The 19,245-nt window shown below is 42.7% G+C and overlaps 1 protein-coding gene across 1 annotated transcript in view; it reads right to left on the bottom strand.

Annotated features, from left to right (window-relative positions):
* NOTCH2 (notch receptor 2) overlaps window positions 1-19,245 on the bottom strand; it is an 83,459-nt gene that overhangs the window by 29,964 nt on the left and 34,250 nt on the right. Inside the window, exons 6-14 of the mRNA XM_063406719.1 lie at window positions 12,774-13,007; window positions 11,819-11,974; window positions 10,559-10,747; window positions 9,329-9,442; window positions 8,084-8,197; window positions 4,686-4,919; window positions 4,068-4,178; window positions 2,231-2,423; window positions 468-613 (exon numbers count right to left, since the gene is read on the bottom strand). Of these exons, the coding sequence (XP_063262789.1) occupies window positions 468-613; window positions 2,231-2,423; window positions 4,068-4,178; window positions 4,686-4,919; window positions 8,084-8,197; window positions 9,329-9,442; window positions 10,559-10,747; window positions 11,819-11,974; window positions 12,774-13,007 (1,491 nt within the window). The remainder of the gene's footprint in view (window positions 1-467; window positions 614-2,230; window positions 2,424-4,067; window positions 4,179-4,685; window positions 4,920-8,083; window positions 8,198-9,328; window positions 9,443-10,558; window positions 10,748-11,818; window positions 11,975-12,773; window positions 13,008-19,245) is intronic.

Consider the following 19,245-nt stretch of genomic DNA (forward strand, 5'->3'; position numbering starts at 1 on the left):
GCTTGGGTGCTTCTTGGAAGAATGAACAAAGAGGTTGTAACTCACATGATTGTCCCACACTGCAGTGGACAGCACTGCCGCATTTTGAAAAACCTCAGCAGAAGGAAAAGGAGAGCAGAGCACTCCTCATGGGCTCAGTCTAGAAGCATCCATGGTCATTTTGAGTTTAATGCCCCTCCAATTTCCAGGACATTTATGTAAATTTCATTATTTGTGAAGAAAATTAAGCTAAGCCTCCAAGAGGACATTTCTTAATGAGTCCAAGCAAGGCTTAGACAAGCCCTTGCTAAGTGTTCTACTACTGTATCATGACTACAGGAACTGACTGTTATTTAACTTCACGCAGCCATGGCATTTCCCATCTTGATTACTATTTCCACAAAGTTTAATGAAAAGAAATGACACTAAATGAATGAAGTAAATGAAGTAAAAAGGGAAAAGAAAACAAATTTTCTCTGAATTTTCACCTTTGAATCCTTTCCTACAGGTACATCTGTATCCATTCAACAGGTCCTCACAAGTTCCTCCATTCTGGCATGGGTTTGATTTACATTCATTCCCTTCTGTTGAACAATAATCTCCTGTCCAGCCTGGGTCGCAGACACACTTGTACCTTGAAAGGCAAAACAGCAGTAATTTTAGAGCATCTTGAAGTAACTGCTCTACCAGTTTGTCCTGCAGATTAGTTTTGGCTAGAAAACCAGAAGAACTCTCTTTAGAAGAGCCCTAAGTTACTTTAGATTGCTCACCCCAGCTGTATAGTTTTGAAAATACTGAAAATAAACCCTCCCTTAAAACCACACTTCCCTCGTTATAGTTTTCACAAAGTGCTCAGCCAACCAGCAATATGTTTCTGCTTTGATAAGACCATCTCAACATATTCAAACAAAGACAGAAAAAAAAATCGCAAAAAATAAAAAGTGGAGGGGAACAATAGGTTCCAAAGATAACTAGACTGATTTAAAACCAAATAGTGGTTTCAAATGAAAACAGGCGGCTGGGAGCAGGAACAGTCTCCTCCATCACTTTTCAAACTCTGAAGCACAGCACACCCCACCCACGTAATGTAGAAGCAAGGATTTGGTGAATCACCCTGGACTCAGGCCACACAACACACACTGGCCTCTCTGCCTGCCCTGCAAACACTGCTTCTTTTATCTGGCACAGGGTAAGGTATAAATGCAAATGCAGGTGACAATTGACAGACAAGATGAACAAAAGTCTGTTTTCCAAGCTTACAAGGAGGCTGAATTAGCAATAAAGGCAGCCCTCCTGCCAGCTCCAGGGAAAGTGCTGCATCCTGCCCTACAGAGCTACCTGCAGCAGCAAATCACTTCCTTGCCCAACTGCTGACAACACTTCCCAGGATGCAGCACATATTTGGGAGGCTATTCCACATATAGTTGAGAACTTCCACACACAAAACATCCCCAGATTTACCATTACCAAAAAGAAGTCTGATTTAGAGCAAATCACTTCCTTGCCCAAGTGCTGACAACACTTCCCAGGATGCAGCACATATTTGGGAGGCTATTCCGCATATAGTTGAGAACTTCCACATGCAAAACATCCACAGATTTACCATTACCAAAAAGAAGTCTGATTTAGAGCTCCCAAAATCAGCATTTGGTCTTCCTCAATGGGAAGATTCAGAAGCAACTACTGCCATCAAAACAGCCAGAGAGAATCTTCCTTTCTTTTCTCAGACATGCAACAATATGAGTAAAGCTGACAAAATCTCAACAGCGGACAAAGTGTCCTGGGCGAAATAACCATCCCTAGTACAAAAGTTGTCAGCCTGTCCCTTGATACAGTGTTTGGTTAGGAAGAACAGCACTAGCCAATAAAGACAGTCCTCATGCTCAATGCTTTAGGTTTTGATGGAATAGATTGCTGCTGCTCCCCAAAGATTTAATTTGGAACCATTTCTTTATTTTAACTGCATTCACTCAACTCCTTAGAATCACGAAACCCTCTCTCTAGATGGTGGCAGTACACCTTGCACTACATGCTCACACAAAACCAGCAAACAACACAAGGCAGGACAGAAAACCCTGTGTTGAAACACCAGCTGGTGAATGAAGGTCTACCTCTTACTGTGATTATGTCACAGGCATCAGATAAATTGGGATCCTAACCTGAGAAATCAGAGAAAAATCGGAAGCCGGAAGTCTGGACAAAGCAAGAAGCAGTAAGAGAGGAGGCAGCAGGCAGGTTTGGGAGTCCTTACCCGGTGGCAGTGTGTGTGCAGTTGCCGTGCACACAGGGGCTGCTGAGGCAGCCGTCGGCCTGGGGCTGGCAGTGGGGCGGGTGGAAGCCCTCGGGGCACACGCAGCGGAAGCCGTTCACCTCGTTGACGCACGTGCCGCCGTTGTGGCACGGGCTGGACGTGCACTCGTCGATGTCCGCGTTGCAGCGCGGGCCTGCGGGGAGGGAACGGCACTCACCGACAGCACTCCCTAAGGAGCGCTGCAGGAACACAGCCTGAGACACGGCTCAGGGAAGCCAAGGCAGCAGCACGGAGCTCACATGCCCCCGTGCTTTAACTCCAGCCCAGAGAAGCGCTTCTGAGAGATGCAGCACTTTCCTGTGCCTGGAAAACAGCTCTTACACTCAGCAAGTATTTACAAACCACTCCAGCATCTCCACTAAAAACCACCCGTTAAGATTGATTAGGCAAGCAAAAATCACTCAGCTGTATCATGCTTGCAACAAACCTCTTGAGCTCCGCTTGTCATAGGCCTGCTCCTGTGCTTTGAAGTACCTACCCTTTGAACAACCAATACTGCCCAAATGTCTGCAGTAAATACAGTTCTTGTGGTTTATTGCGCAAAAGGGGCTCTAAAAAGCACCGTTTCCTGTTTTGCCTGCCTCTGATTATGACTGCAAGATCCTTGAAGCACTGACCAAAAGGTCTTGTGAGGCTGGAAAGCTAAACAGAGTGAATGCTGCAGTAAGTTGAAAGCATTTTTAACAGAATGAAATGACAAAGTAACAAGACCCCACACAAGCCAGCTCCTTAAGAACTGGAATATGCCAGTTCATCGTATTTCTGAATTATTTTAACAGCATAACAGTAAAAGATCCAGCAGGATAACAAACATGGAGTGCCAGCAACAAAGAAGAGTGGTAAGCATGAGTGATCAGCATCATCCCTCATCTTATTCTGGGCACTAGAGAGTACCACCATGCCAGAGCCATAGGAAGGAAGGAAGAAAGGAGCATCAGGAGTTTAGAAAGACCCCAAGAGAAAAGCACAAGACACATGAAACCTTTTAGGGCTCTTTCTAATGCATTTCAGATCTATTCTAATTGGAATCGTTCAGTAATAAACAGTAACAAACGTGATGAGAAAGCTGTAGTAAACAGTACCAACTGCCTCACAATAATTATTTTGTGTTACCCTACATGGTTCAAAATACAAAAGCCTTCATAAACAGTGGTGAGATGTGCTATAGCCATCAGAAATCGTCCTGATAGACTCACAGTTCTAAACATGGATCCAGGGATTTCTAACCACTTCTTTTTTCAGCCCCACTTTTACTGTACCAGAGACATTTTGTAGTTTTAAAAGAAAACAGAACAGACCACGCTATGACAGAGAAGTACTGAAAAAATCAAGTTATTCATCTGAAGACTTCAGAGCGGGAAGCAACTCATGAGAACACCAAGTTAACGCTCTGATTTCACAGAAACAGAAATACTGTCCATGATCAAAGCCCAAGGCAGAGTCTAATCAAACACCTCTCCATACTGTCCACAATCTCTCTGTCCCTGGAAAGAGGCTGTAAATAATAAACCGAAGTCACGTGTGTTTATTTGTTATAAAACCAAGAACCATGAATTGGACTTAATTACCTAACAAGAATGGCATTTCACAGCACAGATTAGGCCATTTTTCTGCCTGGTAGAACAGGCTGTAATGTAAGATGCTAAGATCCAAAGATTAGAAGGATTTACTGAGATACCAACTGCATCCCTTGCAGTCAGTATGCAAAGCAAAGCTTCCCTGGCTACTCAGATAACTATCTCAGAACAATTCAGAGCTCTTGGGTAGCTGCCTTTACCTGTAAATCCAGGTTTGCAGGCACAGTTGTAGCGATTAATGCCATCAATGCAGTCCCCATGAATGCACGGGTTACTGGCGCAGTCGTCAAAGTTATTTTCACAGTTTACTCCTGGATTAAGAAAAAAAAAAAGGAGTTAGAGAAGTAAGGAGGGTAAATTTACAAAGAAGGCAACAAAGCTATTTTCCCAAAATAGCCAAATTAAGAATCCCATCTGCTTAAAAGTCACATTGGAGTCAAACAGGTGATGATGCAGTAGCACTGCAACACCAAGGAATGTCACCTGAGCCACTGGGTGCTGACTGAATATGACCCTGGACTTGTACTGAATACTTAAATAAAGGAATAAACCTTTTGAACACTATGCCTAATTTTTCTGCAGGCCTGATTTTTTTTGGAGCAAAGAGGAAGCAAATTCTCCCAAGATCAGTTGCAGCCCCAGCAAGGGTTAGGCAATCCACACAAACACATCAAAGTTCAGCAAGGAAAAGCAATGTGAAAATGATACTCTCGTACCATAATCTGTCTCAAATTTAGCACACACCAGAGCACACGTAAGAAATAATTACATGCTTGAATTCTGCTTGAATGCAAGCCTTTCAGTTGTGTTTTACACACCTGAGGTGCCCAGCAAGCAGTTGCACTGGTAGCCATTGACCAGGTCGATGCAGCGCCCCTGATGGAGGCAAGGATTGCTGTGGCACTCGTCTATCTGCTCGCTGCAGATGGCACCCATGTAGCCAGGATTGCAGATACACGTGTAGGAGTCAATGCCATCCTGGCATTCCCCGTGGTGGCAAGGATCAGGATCGCAGTTGTTGATATTCTCCTCACACAGAAGGCCAGTGAAACCTGAGGAAAAACCATGAGCAGGAGTAAGTAAGGAGTTTACTGGTAGGATGCTGCAGTGAACGTAATGCAGGTATAGAAAGAATTGTATCAAGAATCAGCAAAGTGGTAGAGAGCACAAAGGGTAATTGGGCACCTCAACTGCATTTCCAGCCCTGGAACACAACACTCTCCACTGTTCACAGCATTACAGAACAACAGCATGCATGGAGAACCCTGGCACTGAAAGAGGTCACCTTCAGTTTATTTGGAACAGCAGCCATGAGAGGAAACATGTAAATCTCCATCAGAAATATTTATTTGCATCAGTATAAACTATCTGAAGGCACACTCTTGCCATTATTTTCTCTACACAGTAACAAGGGGACAGAGTGGGGTTGACCTTGTTAGAATGAGAAATTACTGCAAAGAAGCTGCTGAAACCTTTCCAAGGGAACTCCCCTGGCTCACATCAAAGCTTCTGCAGCTCTGCTTATTAGAAATTTTCTTGCCTCTTTCATTGGGAAACTTTTCAGTAACTGCAATCAAGCACCAACTGCAAACTTATTGAAGGCTGCATGCAACCTGTTGGTTAGGAGCAATGAAACAAGCAGCAATTTGGCCTGTTTCATTCTGCTTCAGCTGGGAAACATCCTGAGCAACAGAGAAGGACAGAACCTATGCACAAACAGGGTTCAGGAAGCTAAGAGCAGCAAACAACTCCCTCAAGAGCCCTGCTCTCCATGATGGAGCAGAGCTATATAAGACAGGGACAATTTCAAATAAATGGTTTTCAGAGCTGAGGTTTTGGAAGAACAGCTCACACTGCCTTCCAGCAGCCAAAGATCAGGAAGGCAGAACTTGAAACTTCAAGACACCAACTGGAGACTGATACAAACCAAGCTGCAGGGAATTTCAACAGCTGAAGAGTGGTTCTCACCTGAGTATTATAAGTGGATAAGAGGCTCCCCATTTTTCATACAGGTTTGTGGTTATTTCTGTGGTCAAACATACCAGGTGACGGCTAACATTTCCAAGTTCTGCGAACGTATGCTTGGATGAATGGGTGTGGAGGTGGATGGGGAGAGGGAAGGGAAGCTAGTTAGAGAGATGGATATAAAAAGATGTTAGGGAAGGAGGGAAAACAAACAGATAAGGGGACAAATGGTGGCAGAAGGGAAGAAAAAAAAAGAGGGGAGGGATAAATAAAAGAGGAAAGACCTGAAACAACCCAGGAAAAGAAAAGCCATGATCTACCACTGGGAAGGAGAAGTGGAATAATGCCAGAAGGGAAAGAAAAGACAAAAAGCAAGCAGTAAATAGAGCTATCTGTACAGCATTTGGCCAAACATTTTGCAGTTTTCAATCACGTCGGCAGCTGGCCATTACCATTCAGGGAACACATCACTCATTATGAGATTAGCAGAGCAAGAACAAACTCAAACATTATTGTCCAGTAACTGACCTGCCCCCATGAAGAACTCCACATTTCAGTCTTACAGAAGGCTGTCAATATTAAATATAATACTTAGCACACATTCATTCAAAAGTCATTACCTTGCCTGCTATTGTAGCTCAACTGAGCCACTTAGAGATCAGGAATATTTCTGGATCTCTTAACTGAACGTATCTCACCAAACCATGTTTTCTCTCTTTGAAGACAAGAGATAGACTAGGAAAAAACCATTTGAATATAGACTATGAGAACCCTTCAGACACCATGGAAAACAGCCCTAATACAGAGTGCCTCTTCCATTTTCAATCAAAGATTTAACCAAGGATTCTACTAAGAACTGCTGCTTCAGTAACATGCATTTGGTTGCTTTCAGCCTGAAAATGCTCCATACATCATTTGCCTTCATGGAAGCAATTGTCTTCCCTCCTCAGATGGGATGCACCTTGAATTTCTGTATTGAGGTGATTTATGCAGTTTCAGTGCCAAATTCAGAACCTGCTTTTCAAGACACAGCTCTCCACATTGTCCTCCTCTACACGACCCAAACCCATCCCAGGCCTGATCAGCGCTGCACTCTCAGTGAATGAAAGCAACCAGAATACACACCAGCTTGAGAAAGACTAAAACAGTGTCCAAGTTCAGAGAAGATTTGAGCTTTTCCTTCTTTTTGCAAGTGTCTGCTTAGTTTGTCACACAAAGTAGTCAAAAGGAAAATTCTGACCACAGTAATTATTCCTCTCCTGGCTATATTTGGGCTAATCTCTGCTGCATTCTGTGCAATGAAGTCAAATTTGCCTTAATAATTTCATTATTGGAATGATTCAAAATGAGAAAAGTTGCACATAAACCTAACCAACCTCACTGCACATTACTGGGGCTGAGATAGCTCTAGGAACTGTTCAGCTCCTTCCCTAATGGAAGAGCTAAAGCCAAGGCATTTCATACCTGTATCATAAGCAGTGTATCAAGCACCATTAACTGAAAGCAACCAAGAGTAGCTCCTTACTGAGAATTAGAATATAACAGCTCTGAACCCTCTTATTCAACCAGATGTAAAAATGGAGATAAAAACTTATCTACATCACCCCTGGAGGTATGAAGATAAGAAAATCCTATAATTAAACCTGATGCTTCTGAATATGTAATTCACCAGGCATTTAAAAAACCCACCTGAGTTCTGGCCAGAGCTCTATCAAAATTTCTGTGTGATATCTGACAAATCATTTCAGCTACTCTCTGGCAGGCAGCTACTGAATGGAATTTCTTCCACAACTGTTACTGCATTTCAGTCTTAGCCTTTTGACATAAAATAGCCTGATGCAACAGAAATCAGAATGCACAGTAGCACTGCTCTGTCCAGCTCTTGTTTTTCGACTGCTCACGATATAATCTGACCTGGGAGAAAGGGAGGTAAAACCACAGATACAAGCTTTCACACTGATGTTGTCCATATGTGAATTCCATAGCTAATACAGAAGAAGTTGTCATCTTCTGGGAAGCAAAAGATGGTGCTGAAAAGGGGAGGCCAGAACTCCCATCAACTGTGAACTCTAACTGCCTCAAGTGAAAGGCGTTCTCTGCTTAAATACTATTCCCTGCACAAAGGAGTAGACAAAGCTCTGCAACACAAGCAGCATTTCAGAGGAAGAAAGAGAAAACACTGATATCCTTGTGACCAGTCTCTCAGGTGTTTAGGTTAGTGTCATCTCCACCCAGAGCTCTGAACACTGACCTGTGGCACACTGGCACTCGTAGCCATTGGGGTGGTCAATACACTTGGCCCCATTGAGACACGGCGTGCTGGAGCAGTCGTCTATGTCGATCTGACACACGGCACCGCTGAATCCTGGGGGGCACAGGAACAGAGGGAGGTCACTGCAGGAGTTCATCTAGACAGCTGCACTGTCAGGAACTGCCTATTAGCAAATCCTCAAACCCACCCAAACATAAGCTCGGCAAATCTACATTCAATGGCATCATTAGGCACACACACCACACCCTGGGTGGATTGGCTCCTTGTTCAATGCACCCTCCAAAGGTTCTCTCTTCCAGGTCAAAGGAGCCTCAGCTTGAAGACTGACATGGCCAAGTCAAACAGAAACAAAGCAGATGCAGCTCAAGTGGTGTCCAACACTGGACAGTTATGCCTGCCTGTAAAACTGAGAGCCCACCAATAAAAACCTTTGAGGCAATCAAAACAAGTAGCTAAAAATAAAATACCAGTGCATACATCACCAGAGCCCTCAGACTAGAGTTACTGCAGCAGTGTGGAATGTGGTACAATATAGCACTGGAACTTTCAATACAGCTCCTGAATACTCAAAACTAAGTATTGACAGGTGGTGTCAGGTGATGTAGATCCTTGGGCAGTCGATAAAAAAAAATTTTAAAAATCAGGAATTCTTGGAAGATGGAACCAAAGCAAGAGCCTGAACATCATTAGTCAATAAGAAGGGATGCAGAACAGGCTTTTGTCATGTATATTCTGAACTTGAAATTTTTTGTAAGCCATGAAGAAAACAAGTGATACTCATTCTACAGTTAACATTGGTCCCTTGGCTCTGCTCTTTTCCTTTTCTAGTGAAGCCCAATTCATCTCACTCCTCATGCAAGCAGCATAAACCAGCTTCTGCCTAAAAACCTCAGAAAAAGACAAAAAGCATGCAGAGGGCCTGATCTCTAAAATATGCTGAGTATCTCACTACAATTTCCACAACAACAGAAGCTCATGTTGCCAGCTACCTTTTAGATGAAGTGTCCAACTGTGTGTTTGTCAGTGCTTACCCAGTCACGGGCACAATATTAATGCAATCAATATGAAATTACTCTGACTTAATAGCAATTGCAACTCACTCAGGTGCTGCCCTAAGAACAACAGAAACTCACAACAGAAACTCACAAGAAACATATCACCCACAACATCTGTGCAGTTCTTGGTAGGGTGAAGCAGGAAAAGCTTCCAGAAATAAGAACTCACCAGGAGGACAGACACAGAGGAAGCGGTTGACTTTGTCAAGACACACTCCATTGTTCACACAGGGATTACTTAGACATTCATCAATATCTTCTTCACAGTGAACTCCTTTAAAACCTGTTAAAAAAATAAAAATAAATAAGAACAGATGACTGAAGGCTGTAGTAAGTGCCCTTGGGAGTGTAACTGCCTCTTATACCAGTGCTGAAAGTCTAAGCAGAGTTTCACTGCAAGTTTGCAGTCTGGACAGAAACTATGAGGTAAGAATATACTCCAGAGGTTAAAAAGGGATGTTGATTGTGTAGGTTTCACTGTTGCTGAAGATGCTCATCTAACCAGCAATAGCAGAAGTCTACACTGAATTCACATCCAATGTTTTCTTCCACTTGAGAAGGGGCTATGTTAATTACTTTGTAAAAGGTATATAAACAAACACAACAGATAGTTTCAGCTCAAGGGCTTTTAGCTAATGGCAGAGTACAAAAAAACCCCTGGAACTAGTGTTCCACCTTTCAGACATATGATATACTAATAAATACTATATCAATAAAAACTCATTTTAATTGTCATGGTATCAGCTGATCACCTGCAGGAGTTTCTTTCTTTATATTTATGTTTTTAGTACTTTATAAGTTTGTGCAACTGACAACTTGCATCTTTTTCTTTTTTCACCACTTTCTATCAGAGTGCAAAAATAGAAGACCAACATTGATCACTGGTTACACTGGCCATGCAAATTTTACATGCACAATCTTATTCAAGTAGTCTTTTTTACAGTGACTTCCTCAGTTCAATGGGAGCTTGCATTATTTGGGGTATTTTAAGCAAATAAAAACCCCAAACACCATTATCCAAAATCATCATATGAATCCCTCAAAACACGGTCACTCTTTTAAAGGTTGCACCTGCTTTGCTTTCACAAAGGGAAGACTCTGCACGTGCCCTTTACCAGGTGTAGTAACAAACAGGTCCACAAAGCTCAGCTCAGAAGGCGAACTTCCTTTGCTGATGCAGAGACTGGTTTCTTTCTCAGACCTCTAATTGCTTTGTCCCTCCCACACACAAATGCCAGGTCCTCCTGGCTGGTGCCACCACAGCAGGCTCTCTCTCCATTTAGCCTCACCCCCTTGCAGCTTTGTGTTCCACCTCAGCAGAGCTGGCAGCTCTCCCTGAGCTCTCCCTTCTGTTCCCTCCTGTGCTGGAAGTCCCATCTTTGTCAGAAGCTCCCCTCACCTGGCATACAGAGACACGTGAACCCCCCGATTTTATCCAGGCAGGTGGCATCGTTCTGGCAGGGGTTTGAGTGGCACTCATTGATGTCCATCTCACAGCGAGGTCCTGTGTAGCCCTTCAAACACTCACAGTGGAAAGAGCCCTCTGTGTTAACGCATTTTCCGGCGTGTTCACACGGATTGCTGTTTGCTGCAAAAAAAGTATAAACATGTGTGTTTGTCAAAACCTCTCCTCAGAGCAGGAAAGCCACAGCATTCTTTATTAGTCATGGTCTTTTCAGTGGGCATTCCTTTCTGGCAAGTAACATTGGGGAAAAACTCTTCATCCTTCTGGGGAAAGGCCCTGAAGAAAACAGTGGCAGTTACTCGCCTGTCAGGGGCAAAAAAAAAAAAAGGATTGCTGTCATCATCAGGGACCAGAGGAGTAACTCTGCCTCATATTACTAATGACAGTTCTTAAGAGAAAAGTATCAGCTAGCACGGATTAGAGAACTAATGATGTTTTCAAGGCCTTATTTCCAGATCACATTTTACATTTACTTCATTCCTGAGGCTGACAAGATGGCGCCACAGCCACAAAACAACCAAACTTGTCCTTTTTGTGTTTTCAGAAAGGAACAGCGCTCTTGTCCAAGGCAGACTGAGGAATGAAATTCAAAGAAGTGCTTCTTTGCAACCCTTCCATGAGTGCTGGTTAGGCATTGCCTTCACGCGTCACACTCTAGAAGCATGAACGAGCACTTACAAAACGGTAAGTAAGTCTGTAAGAGTCCAGTTAATCCCCAAAACAACACAACAGCATGCTATCAGAGAACTACAGCTTTGAAAGCCCACGTGGTCAGCAGGCTTGGAAGGCACTCAAAAGGTCCAGCCATATTCTGGCTGTCAAACAGCCTTGATATATTCCTAGCGAGGCTGTAGCTGCAGCAGCTCCCACATGAGCTGCGGTGCTTTCATTGTACCCTGCAGTTCTAAGGGACAGCTTTATTATCACAACTGTTTGCATGCACTGCCCACACAGTGCTAAAGCCCTCTGGCACAAGGAAGAATGGTTAAGCATCTCTCATTGCTTTTCATACTCCAGCTCAAACATGGACAACTATTCTGGCTCAGCCCTTTGCCCCAGGTCTCACACAAGGTTTAAAATGCATCCAGAGACACTGAAATGCAGGGGAGAGAGCATGACAGGAGTCCCACGTATGTGGCGAAGCTATGACAAAATGTGCACTCTTGCACTCACAGAGAGCAAACAGAAACTCACCCATTGCACATTCATCCACATCCTCAGTGCAGTCTGCTCCCTTATGGCCCTGGGGACAGGTGCAGATGTAGTTTCCATTCAAAGGGTTGGTGTCACACAGAGCACCTTTCTGGCACGGATTGCTAACACAGGCATCATCCAAGTGGCACAGAATACCTAAAGAAGCATCCAAGCGTTTATTAAAATAGAGAAATGCAACAGTCAGACTGCATTTTACACAAATTCCGTGTCCTGATATTTTAAATAGAGACTCCCACAGCCAGAAACTTGAGCAACATCTTACAGGCTTGAGCCTATGAACTACCATAGGGAATTCATCATACACTTATAGAGCATTATATTTAAATACAAATTCTGTTACTTTAGAGGTGTCTCCAGCACTTCTGAAGCAGGAAAATGGCTGATCATTATCAAAATCTCATCCTTGGAGCAGTTAACTAACTCTTCTCTCAAACCAGCATGATAATTTTTCTGACAGCTGAAAAGGTGCACAAGAAGCTCACTTTAATTCAGATACACAGATCACTTTTATTTCCATGTAGCTAGGAGATGCAATTTCACCTAACCTTAACCAGAAAATTTTCCACTATACCAGTGAGGATGCCCAAATTCTAACACAATCACATAAAAATATCTAAATTTGTCTTCTGGATTCATATAATTATTATAAGGGGCATAGAGCAAGTCACACTCATGCAACATCTCAAGCAAATACAGATTTTGCTAAGGGCTAGAAAAAGATCTTTCCTTGCAACCTAAACTGTAATAAGTTTGTCTTCTAGCCTGGTACAAATACTTCTTTGTCCCAGGCTATAGGGGTTTAACAGCTCTTTGCAAGTGGACAGGGCCTTTCCTTTTGGGACACAAAATAAACCCACCACTTTAAATAAAAGCATAAACCCCAGGATGCACCTTCCGTGAAAGCGCCAGACTCGTGCAAGTTTTGTGCCCTCACCTGCCTTTCCCTCTGGGCAAATGCAGGAGAAGGAGGCCACCCTGTCGATGCAGGTGGAGCCGTTGGCGCAGGAGGCAGTGAAGCAGTCGTCGATGTTCTTGCTGCAGTCGTCCCCGCTCCAGCCGTTCACACACACACACGCATAGCCCCCGTTGTGGTTGGTGCAGGTGCCCCCGTTCTGGCAGGCATTGGGCTGGAGCTGGCACTCATCCACATCCTCCGTGCAAAACTGGCCTGGTGCACACAAACAAGCAGCTTTATTGGCACTTCAGGTGCTCAAGGAGGTTCTTGCACAGACAACATGACCAAAGGGAATGCTGTAGTCCCCTGATTGCTGCCCCTTAATTCCAGCACGCTCGAGTGCCAGTACTTCCACAGCACTGTCATCAAATCAGGCAAAGACAACCGCATCCCTAAACAATCCCAAAGCAGGGGCTGGGCTGCAAATGACTTTAGGAAGAGCGACTTTAAAAAGAATCACTTTAAAAAGGTGCAGTCTGAGAGCCAGCAGGCAGCCTGTAGCAACTGGAGATACATCTGCAAGGAGCTGAAAAGCAAAAAGAACGAAGGGCTGCCTGCAGGGCAGCCAGAGGGACTAAGAGAAAAGATGGTGTGACAAGAAAAATCCTGGCCAAAGGAGTATCAACAGGCCAGAAGCAAGGCAACATTTGTCAGGAGAGCGTAATTCTTTCCTATATAATTATTCAATGATGATTACTCAGTGAGGAAGAATAGAATTCTTAAAACTCTACCACCTGAAATACTAATTTTCCTTGCCCCAAGTATTGTACAGACAACCACAAGTACTTGGGGGTTTCTTGGTTGTCAAGAGGTTTCCTTTTTGTTTTAGTAACAAAATAAATAATCTAAAAATGTTCTTATGACTGGAGATATTAGAGAGAAGAAAACAAATGTACACTCTCAGGGAGATTTAAGGAAAAGGACCAAAAGACCAGTAAGTATGAAAGAATTTTCAAAGGATGCTGAACTTTTCAGTTACATCTATGGAAAACTCTGCAATTCATACTTAGTGAAGTATTTTTTTTGCTGAAATCCATCTTGCTTTGACATCAAAATCTGGAGAACCTACCACTTGCAATAATATTTTGCTTCAACAGTTATTCACATTCCCCATTAAAGTTGCACAGTTTACTTTTAAGCCAAAACTGTTTAGCTGAAGTTTCAAGTCATTTTGAGTTTCCTGAACAGATAAAATCTCATGAGCACCAGCTCATTTCTTCCCAGGCTGGTATATGGGTGCACATATGCAACCACAGAGTACTGGTCACAGTCCATAATCTTCTTCTTGATAAACTATTTCTCTCCTTTCAGCTACATTAAAAACTCTCTAAGCACTGAAATCTTGCCCCCTTTTTTTTTTTAACACTTCTTGGTAACTTGCTTTTGCCACCCTTCCTGAAACATTGATAGGATCCACACAGCATCAGAAGATGGCCCTTTATCAGACAGTAAAATTTGCCACTGGCTTCCAGCAGCTTTCTGTTATTTGGGTCAAGGATCTTTAGTAAATGTGCTTCTACCACAATTTCTCTTCTCCAGTTACTCTATCTGCTGCACATTTTCATTTCCATGGAATTCCCCTTGTATTCCAAGAATAAGACATTCAAGAGCAGGCCACAGGTCTGCCAATGCACCTGGGCTCCAGTTTATTCAGGCTTGCCAAATTAAAAATACATATTAAAAATACTGATAAGTCACACTGTTTATTAACGACACAGAAATAGTGATGCGAGAGCACAGACACACCCTCCTCCAATACACCAAACCTAAACATTTATCATGAGCAGGAATCTAAAAATGTCCAAACGTAACCATCTCCATCTACTAGACTCACGATTCCTTTTGTTTTCAAAGTACTTAGATGAATCCTAGCCTTTGATCCCACGAGACTTGGATTTCTTTTTTCCTCTTAGGGCCAAAGAAATAAAATTATTATTAAAAAATAAGTTGCACAACCCTGTTCTGTGCATATGTTCCATCCTTTGGTAGGACTACTTCAAAACAATTTTATCACTTGAAAAACCATAAGAAAATTTTGGCAGTAGTGATAATTACAGTAGAGTTTTCAGAATTAATATTCAATTCCCGATTTGCTTAGTAAAACAGTTAGGGAGAATTTGAACCCTTGCTATTGTTATCTGTAAAACACCTCTGTGCATTATGAACAAACCAACCATGCATTTGTCACACTAGAAGTGGTTTGTTCAGGAGCCTTCAGTGTTGGTTTATCAGTGGCCACCCTGAAAAGAGTCAGAGAGCTGGGCTGGTTCTGAGCAGTCACACGTATCTTGCAGCTCAGCACAATCGACTTCCTTCAAGAAAAAATAATCAAGACGTTATTTGCTTATTATAAAAGTGATTTTCCTTCTGTTCTTGGAGGGGGCCCAGCCCAGATCAAAGGACACCCTCTCTGAGGAACTCTCACATCCTTTTGGCTCAGCCAGTCTGAGCTGCTGTTACCAAAGCGTGAAGAGGTTTTCAGCCACACCACAATGTGGTGCCTCTCAAAAAATCATTTGCTTTTTGACTGGCTGGACAGAACTCCATATATGAAATACAACATAACTCAGTATATGAAATATACCATTCTCTGGGCTTTTGGCAAGGGTGATGGAACGTGGGAGTACGTGCTTTTAGTTTGCATCTTCCTTGCTGTTGTGGGACTTTGTTGTTGTTGTTTGTGATTTTTTTTTAAGCAAACATGGGCTAACTAATCTCCCATGTAAACTATCAGAGCTTGGTTCTGACTTCCCATTTCAAGTATCACCAGTAATACCAATGCTTAGGACTTTTTTTAGTATTTTTTTTACTATTACTCAATCTCCACTTCTAGAAGGGACAGTACCAAGTGACATCATAGATGTCCTTGCAATAACCCTATGTCCTCAGCTATTCCATTTTTCTGCGGCCCTAAACTAAAACAAACCTTTGAAAGGTCTGTCAATGCCTCCACAAGAGAAGAAAAATACAGAGTTTAAACTTCTTCAAGAAATTGAACAGTATTTTAAAGACATACCACATATGAGCTCCTTGAATCTGGTCCTCACTCAGCTTCTCCAATTTATAATGCCCCTTTTGTATTTGTGTTTAATTATGAATATGAATCAGACCTCCAGCTTAATGCAGTTTGTTTTAAAAACAAAAGATATTCAATTCAATATATTAAGAGGCATAAATTAACAACTAACTACTGCCTTTTACTATTGTGTATTTCAATGAAAAGGCATTGTTCTTTATTGGAAGACTTCTCTCTGCCAGGTCAATTAGATAAAATCAAATGAGACAAGTTCTCTGAAACAATTTACTTATGGGATGCTGCTTTGACTTAACTGTAACAAAATAAACGTATTTATTTGTAGCCATGTAGTTATCAAGCTAAGAGTTTTAGGAAGAATCAAGTCTTTCATTCGCAGAGCAGAAAATTCAACTTCCAAGGGCAAAGTCCATTATGGATTGTACAAACTGCACAGTGTAATACACGTCCATAACCCGAGTAACTTCTGAATGCTACAACTACTGAATGTGAATTCATCTAGCTGCAAGCTTGTGTAGGTGTTTCTTCTCTTGTGTGCTCACTAGTTTCAATTACATTTCTAAAAGACACACAGTAAACACAGGCTGAACTAGCAAAGCATGAATACACTAACAATACAATATTTTGATGGAAACGTAGAAATGTACGCATAAAAGACAACAAGAAAGGAAACCATTTACTCCAAGAAGGTAATGGAACCTATCCCGGCCTTGATATTTGCAGAGCCTGGGAAATCAGTAAAATGCCGACTCAGGTTCTAAGTGACCTTGCACAAAGTAAACAGCTAGTCTGTGTGGTATTTCAAAATTGAAAACTAGAAGTAGAAAAAAGGAACAGCCTTCAACTCTTAGCACTTTTTGCCCACTATGAAACTAAGTTACTTCCTGCATATTTCCCCCCAAAGCCATATGGAGTAAGTCAGACATGTTTGCTGCTTGGATTGCTCCCACTTTCAGAGCCTCAGGAACTGCAAGGAACTCCAGGAGCTTCTCTTTTGGCAGACACGGGGTTCAAGGCCTCCTCAAGCAGTTGTACCAGATCCCAGTGATGAGAAACAGCCAGCCTTCTCCTTCTTTATGTTAGAAAGAAGATACAGCCCGATTTATACAGGTAAAGCAGCACAAAAAATTAGAACAATCCCACACTGAAAGTGAGAAGCATTAGCTGGAACAAACCAGTCAGTGAAACAGTCACCCTGGAAAGCAGCACCAGGCATCTTCAAAAGCTGATCCTACCCTCAGAGGGCTTGCATTAACCTCAATTCCAACTGCATTGATCCTGCAGCTGAATGCAGGACCTTCAGACACTTCAGTCAGAGGACTTCGTCTTTGGCAGAACAGACCTTCCACAGAGGAGAACATTTTCTTGGCCTCTTAACAGCAGGAAAGTCTGCTGATGCACAGCTGGAGTATCAGAGGCTAAAGCTCCTGACAGCAGATCTAATACAGTTTAATCACTAAAAACACTTTGTAGGGCAAAGGGTGCAAATACTTTCCTGTGCCTTGAAAAAAAAAATCAGTTCCTTGAAAACCGAGCTGGGAGGAGCCAGCAATATCCCACTGCTCTCAAAAATCACAACCACCCCAGTACTGAGCTCAGACTGAACTGGAAGTCAGAATATCTTATAAGTTTAGTGATACTGAAAAGGCGACTTGGTGAGAATCAGCCTAGTCCTCAGAGTCTCAAGAGGCTCACTGGAAGGGGAGCATCAGGCTCCAAGAAGCTTTTCTGCTGCCATCCACTCAGTAGCTCAAGAAATTTGTCACTTATCTCAGACACAGCACACAGGGAAGAGGTCACTAGCTCTCCTGAAAGGCTACTTGGAAACTATAAACCAGATTTAGACAAAACCTCTTTGAAAGATTAGTTTAATTCATGAAGTATTCCAAAGATTGCTGTACGGGTTTTGAATACAACCAGTATAGCTCAAAAGAAGCATGGCTCATTAGAACTGTTTGCATTTTTAATCCAAGTTTCAAAGGACTACTAAGTGAGAAGGTGAACAGCATCTTATCAAGACTCAAGAAGGGGCTAAGAGATAAGGAACAATATTTGTATAAATGACCAAATGTAATCGTAGCAGAAGGTCATCAGTGCCACACTCCAAAGGACCACACAGTTTCTTCTCCTCTCTAACCACACGTGTATATACAGGATGCCAGCTGGCAGGCCACAGCTGGCTGGGGAAGGACATTGCTCTGTCCAGTTCTGTCTTGTAACACAAGAAAAATGTCTGCATTGACAGTGTAACCCAATGTGCATCCATCAGCTCAAAGCTCAGTTTCTTCATGCTCCTGTGTGAGCCTCCTCAGCAAACAGAAAGGGAAAAACTGCATGGAACCATTGAGCCTTCTAGGAAAATGGTATCTCTGAAAAATACTTCAGCTACCATGTTTTTGAACTGTGTATTTGTAAGAGCATTCAGTTCAATCCTTAGCCCACAGAACTATCCATACTCCTTGAAACAGTTCAGCAAGAATTTACACATACAGGCACTGCAATGTCTAATTCGTGACCTAGAAGGTGATGAAACAGTAGGCAGTGGTGGCTTTAACAAAAATAACATTTATGTTTTCCAAGAAGAAGCCAGATATTTCAGACAGATTCAGCCAAGTGAGGCTACTGGGCAGTGCAACAGCAGGCAAAGCTCGAGGCACAAACACCAAGCAAAATACAAAGGCAAACAGACTTGCTGCAGAAGGTTTGGGTTAGGCACTCCTTGAGGAAACACCAGCTTTCCTGAAAGAGCTCAGTGGGGACCTCTGCTCAATCACAGCTTTAATCAACAGAATAAACACCGCTGAGCAGGCATTTGACTGCAAGGAACAATAACTAATGCAAACACTCGCTGTGCAATGGCAATGGCACAGCCTCAGCCAGGAATACATTTTGCAGTACAGAAGCCACCACCTCTGAGTAAAAAAGACCGAGAGTTCATAGTCTGACAGACCAATGGAGAGAACTTCCTAGGAGATTTATACAGGAACTGCTACCCACAAAGGGAGAAAGAGAGCTAATAAAGAGTAAAATACATCAGTTATTGCAGGGAAGATACAGCACACGGCAAAGTCTACAAAAGAAAATATTTGATAGTTTACATAAGTTGCTTTATTGACACTAGGTATCTCAAAGCAGAGAACTGCAAACTTCTCTGGAAGAGGCAACACCTTTATCCAGACCAAAATGTCCTGAGCAATAAACAGGCACTAGCAAAAGGGATCTCAAGTGTGATACCCAGATCACATCCAAATTCTAGACTCTTCCACAAAGCCATCTCCACAGCTCCCTGCAGGCAATCCAACAAATAAGACTGATACTTTCAGCTCAAGGATGGCTCCAGGGGCACACAGAATTCCATGGACTGCACTGTTTGCACCTGCCAGAGTTGCATGTGCATTTAGTAAAGGTTTTCCCTGC

Source organism: Prinia subflava, chromosome 10 (assembly GCF_021018805.1).
Source record: "Prinia subflava isolate CZ2003 ecotype Zambia chromosome 10, Cam_Psub_1.2, whole genome shotgun sequence".
NCBI lineage: Eukaryota > Metazoa > Chordata > Aves > Passeriformes > Cisticolidae > Prinia > Prinia subflava.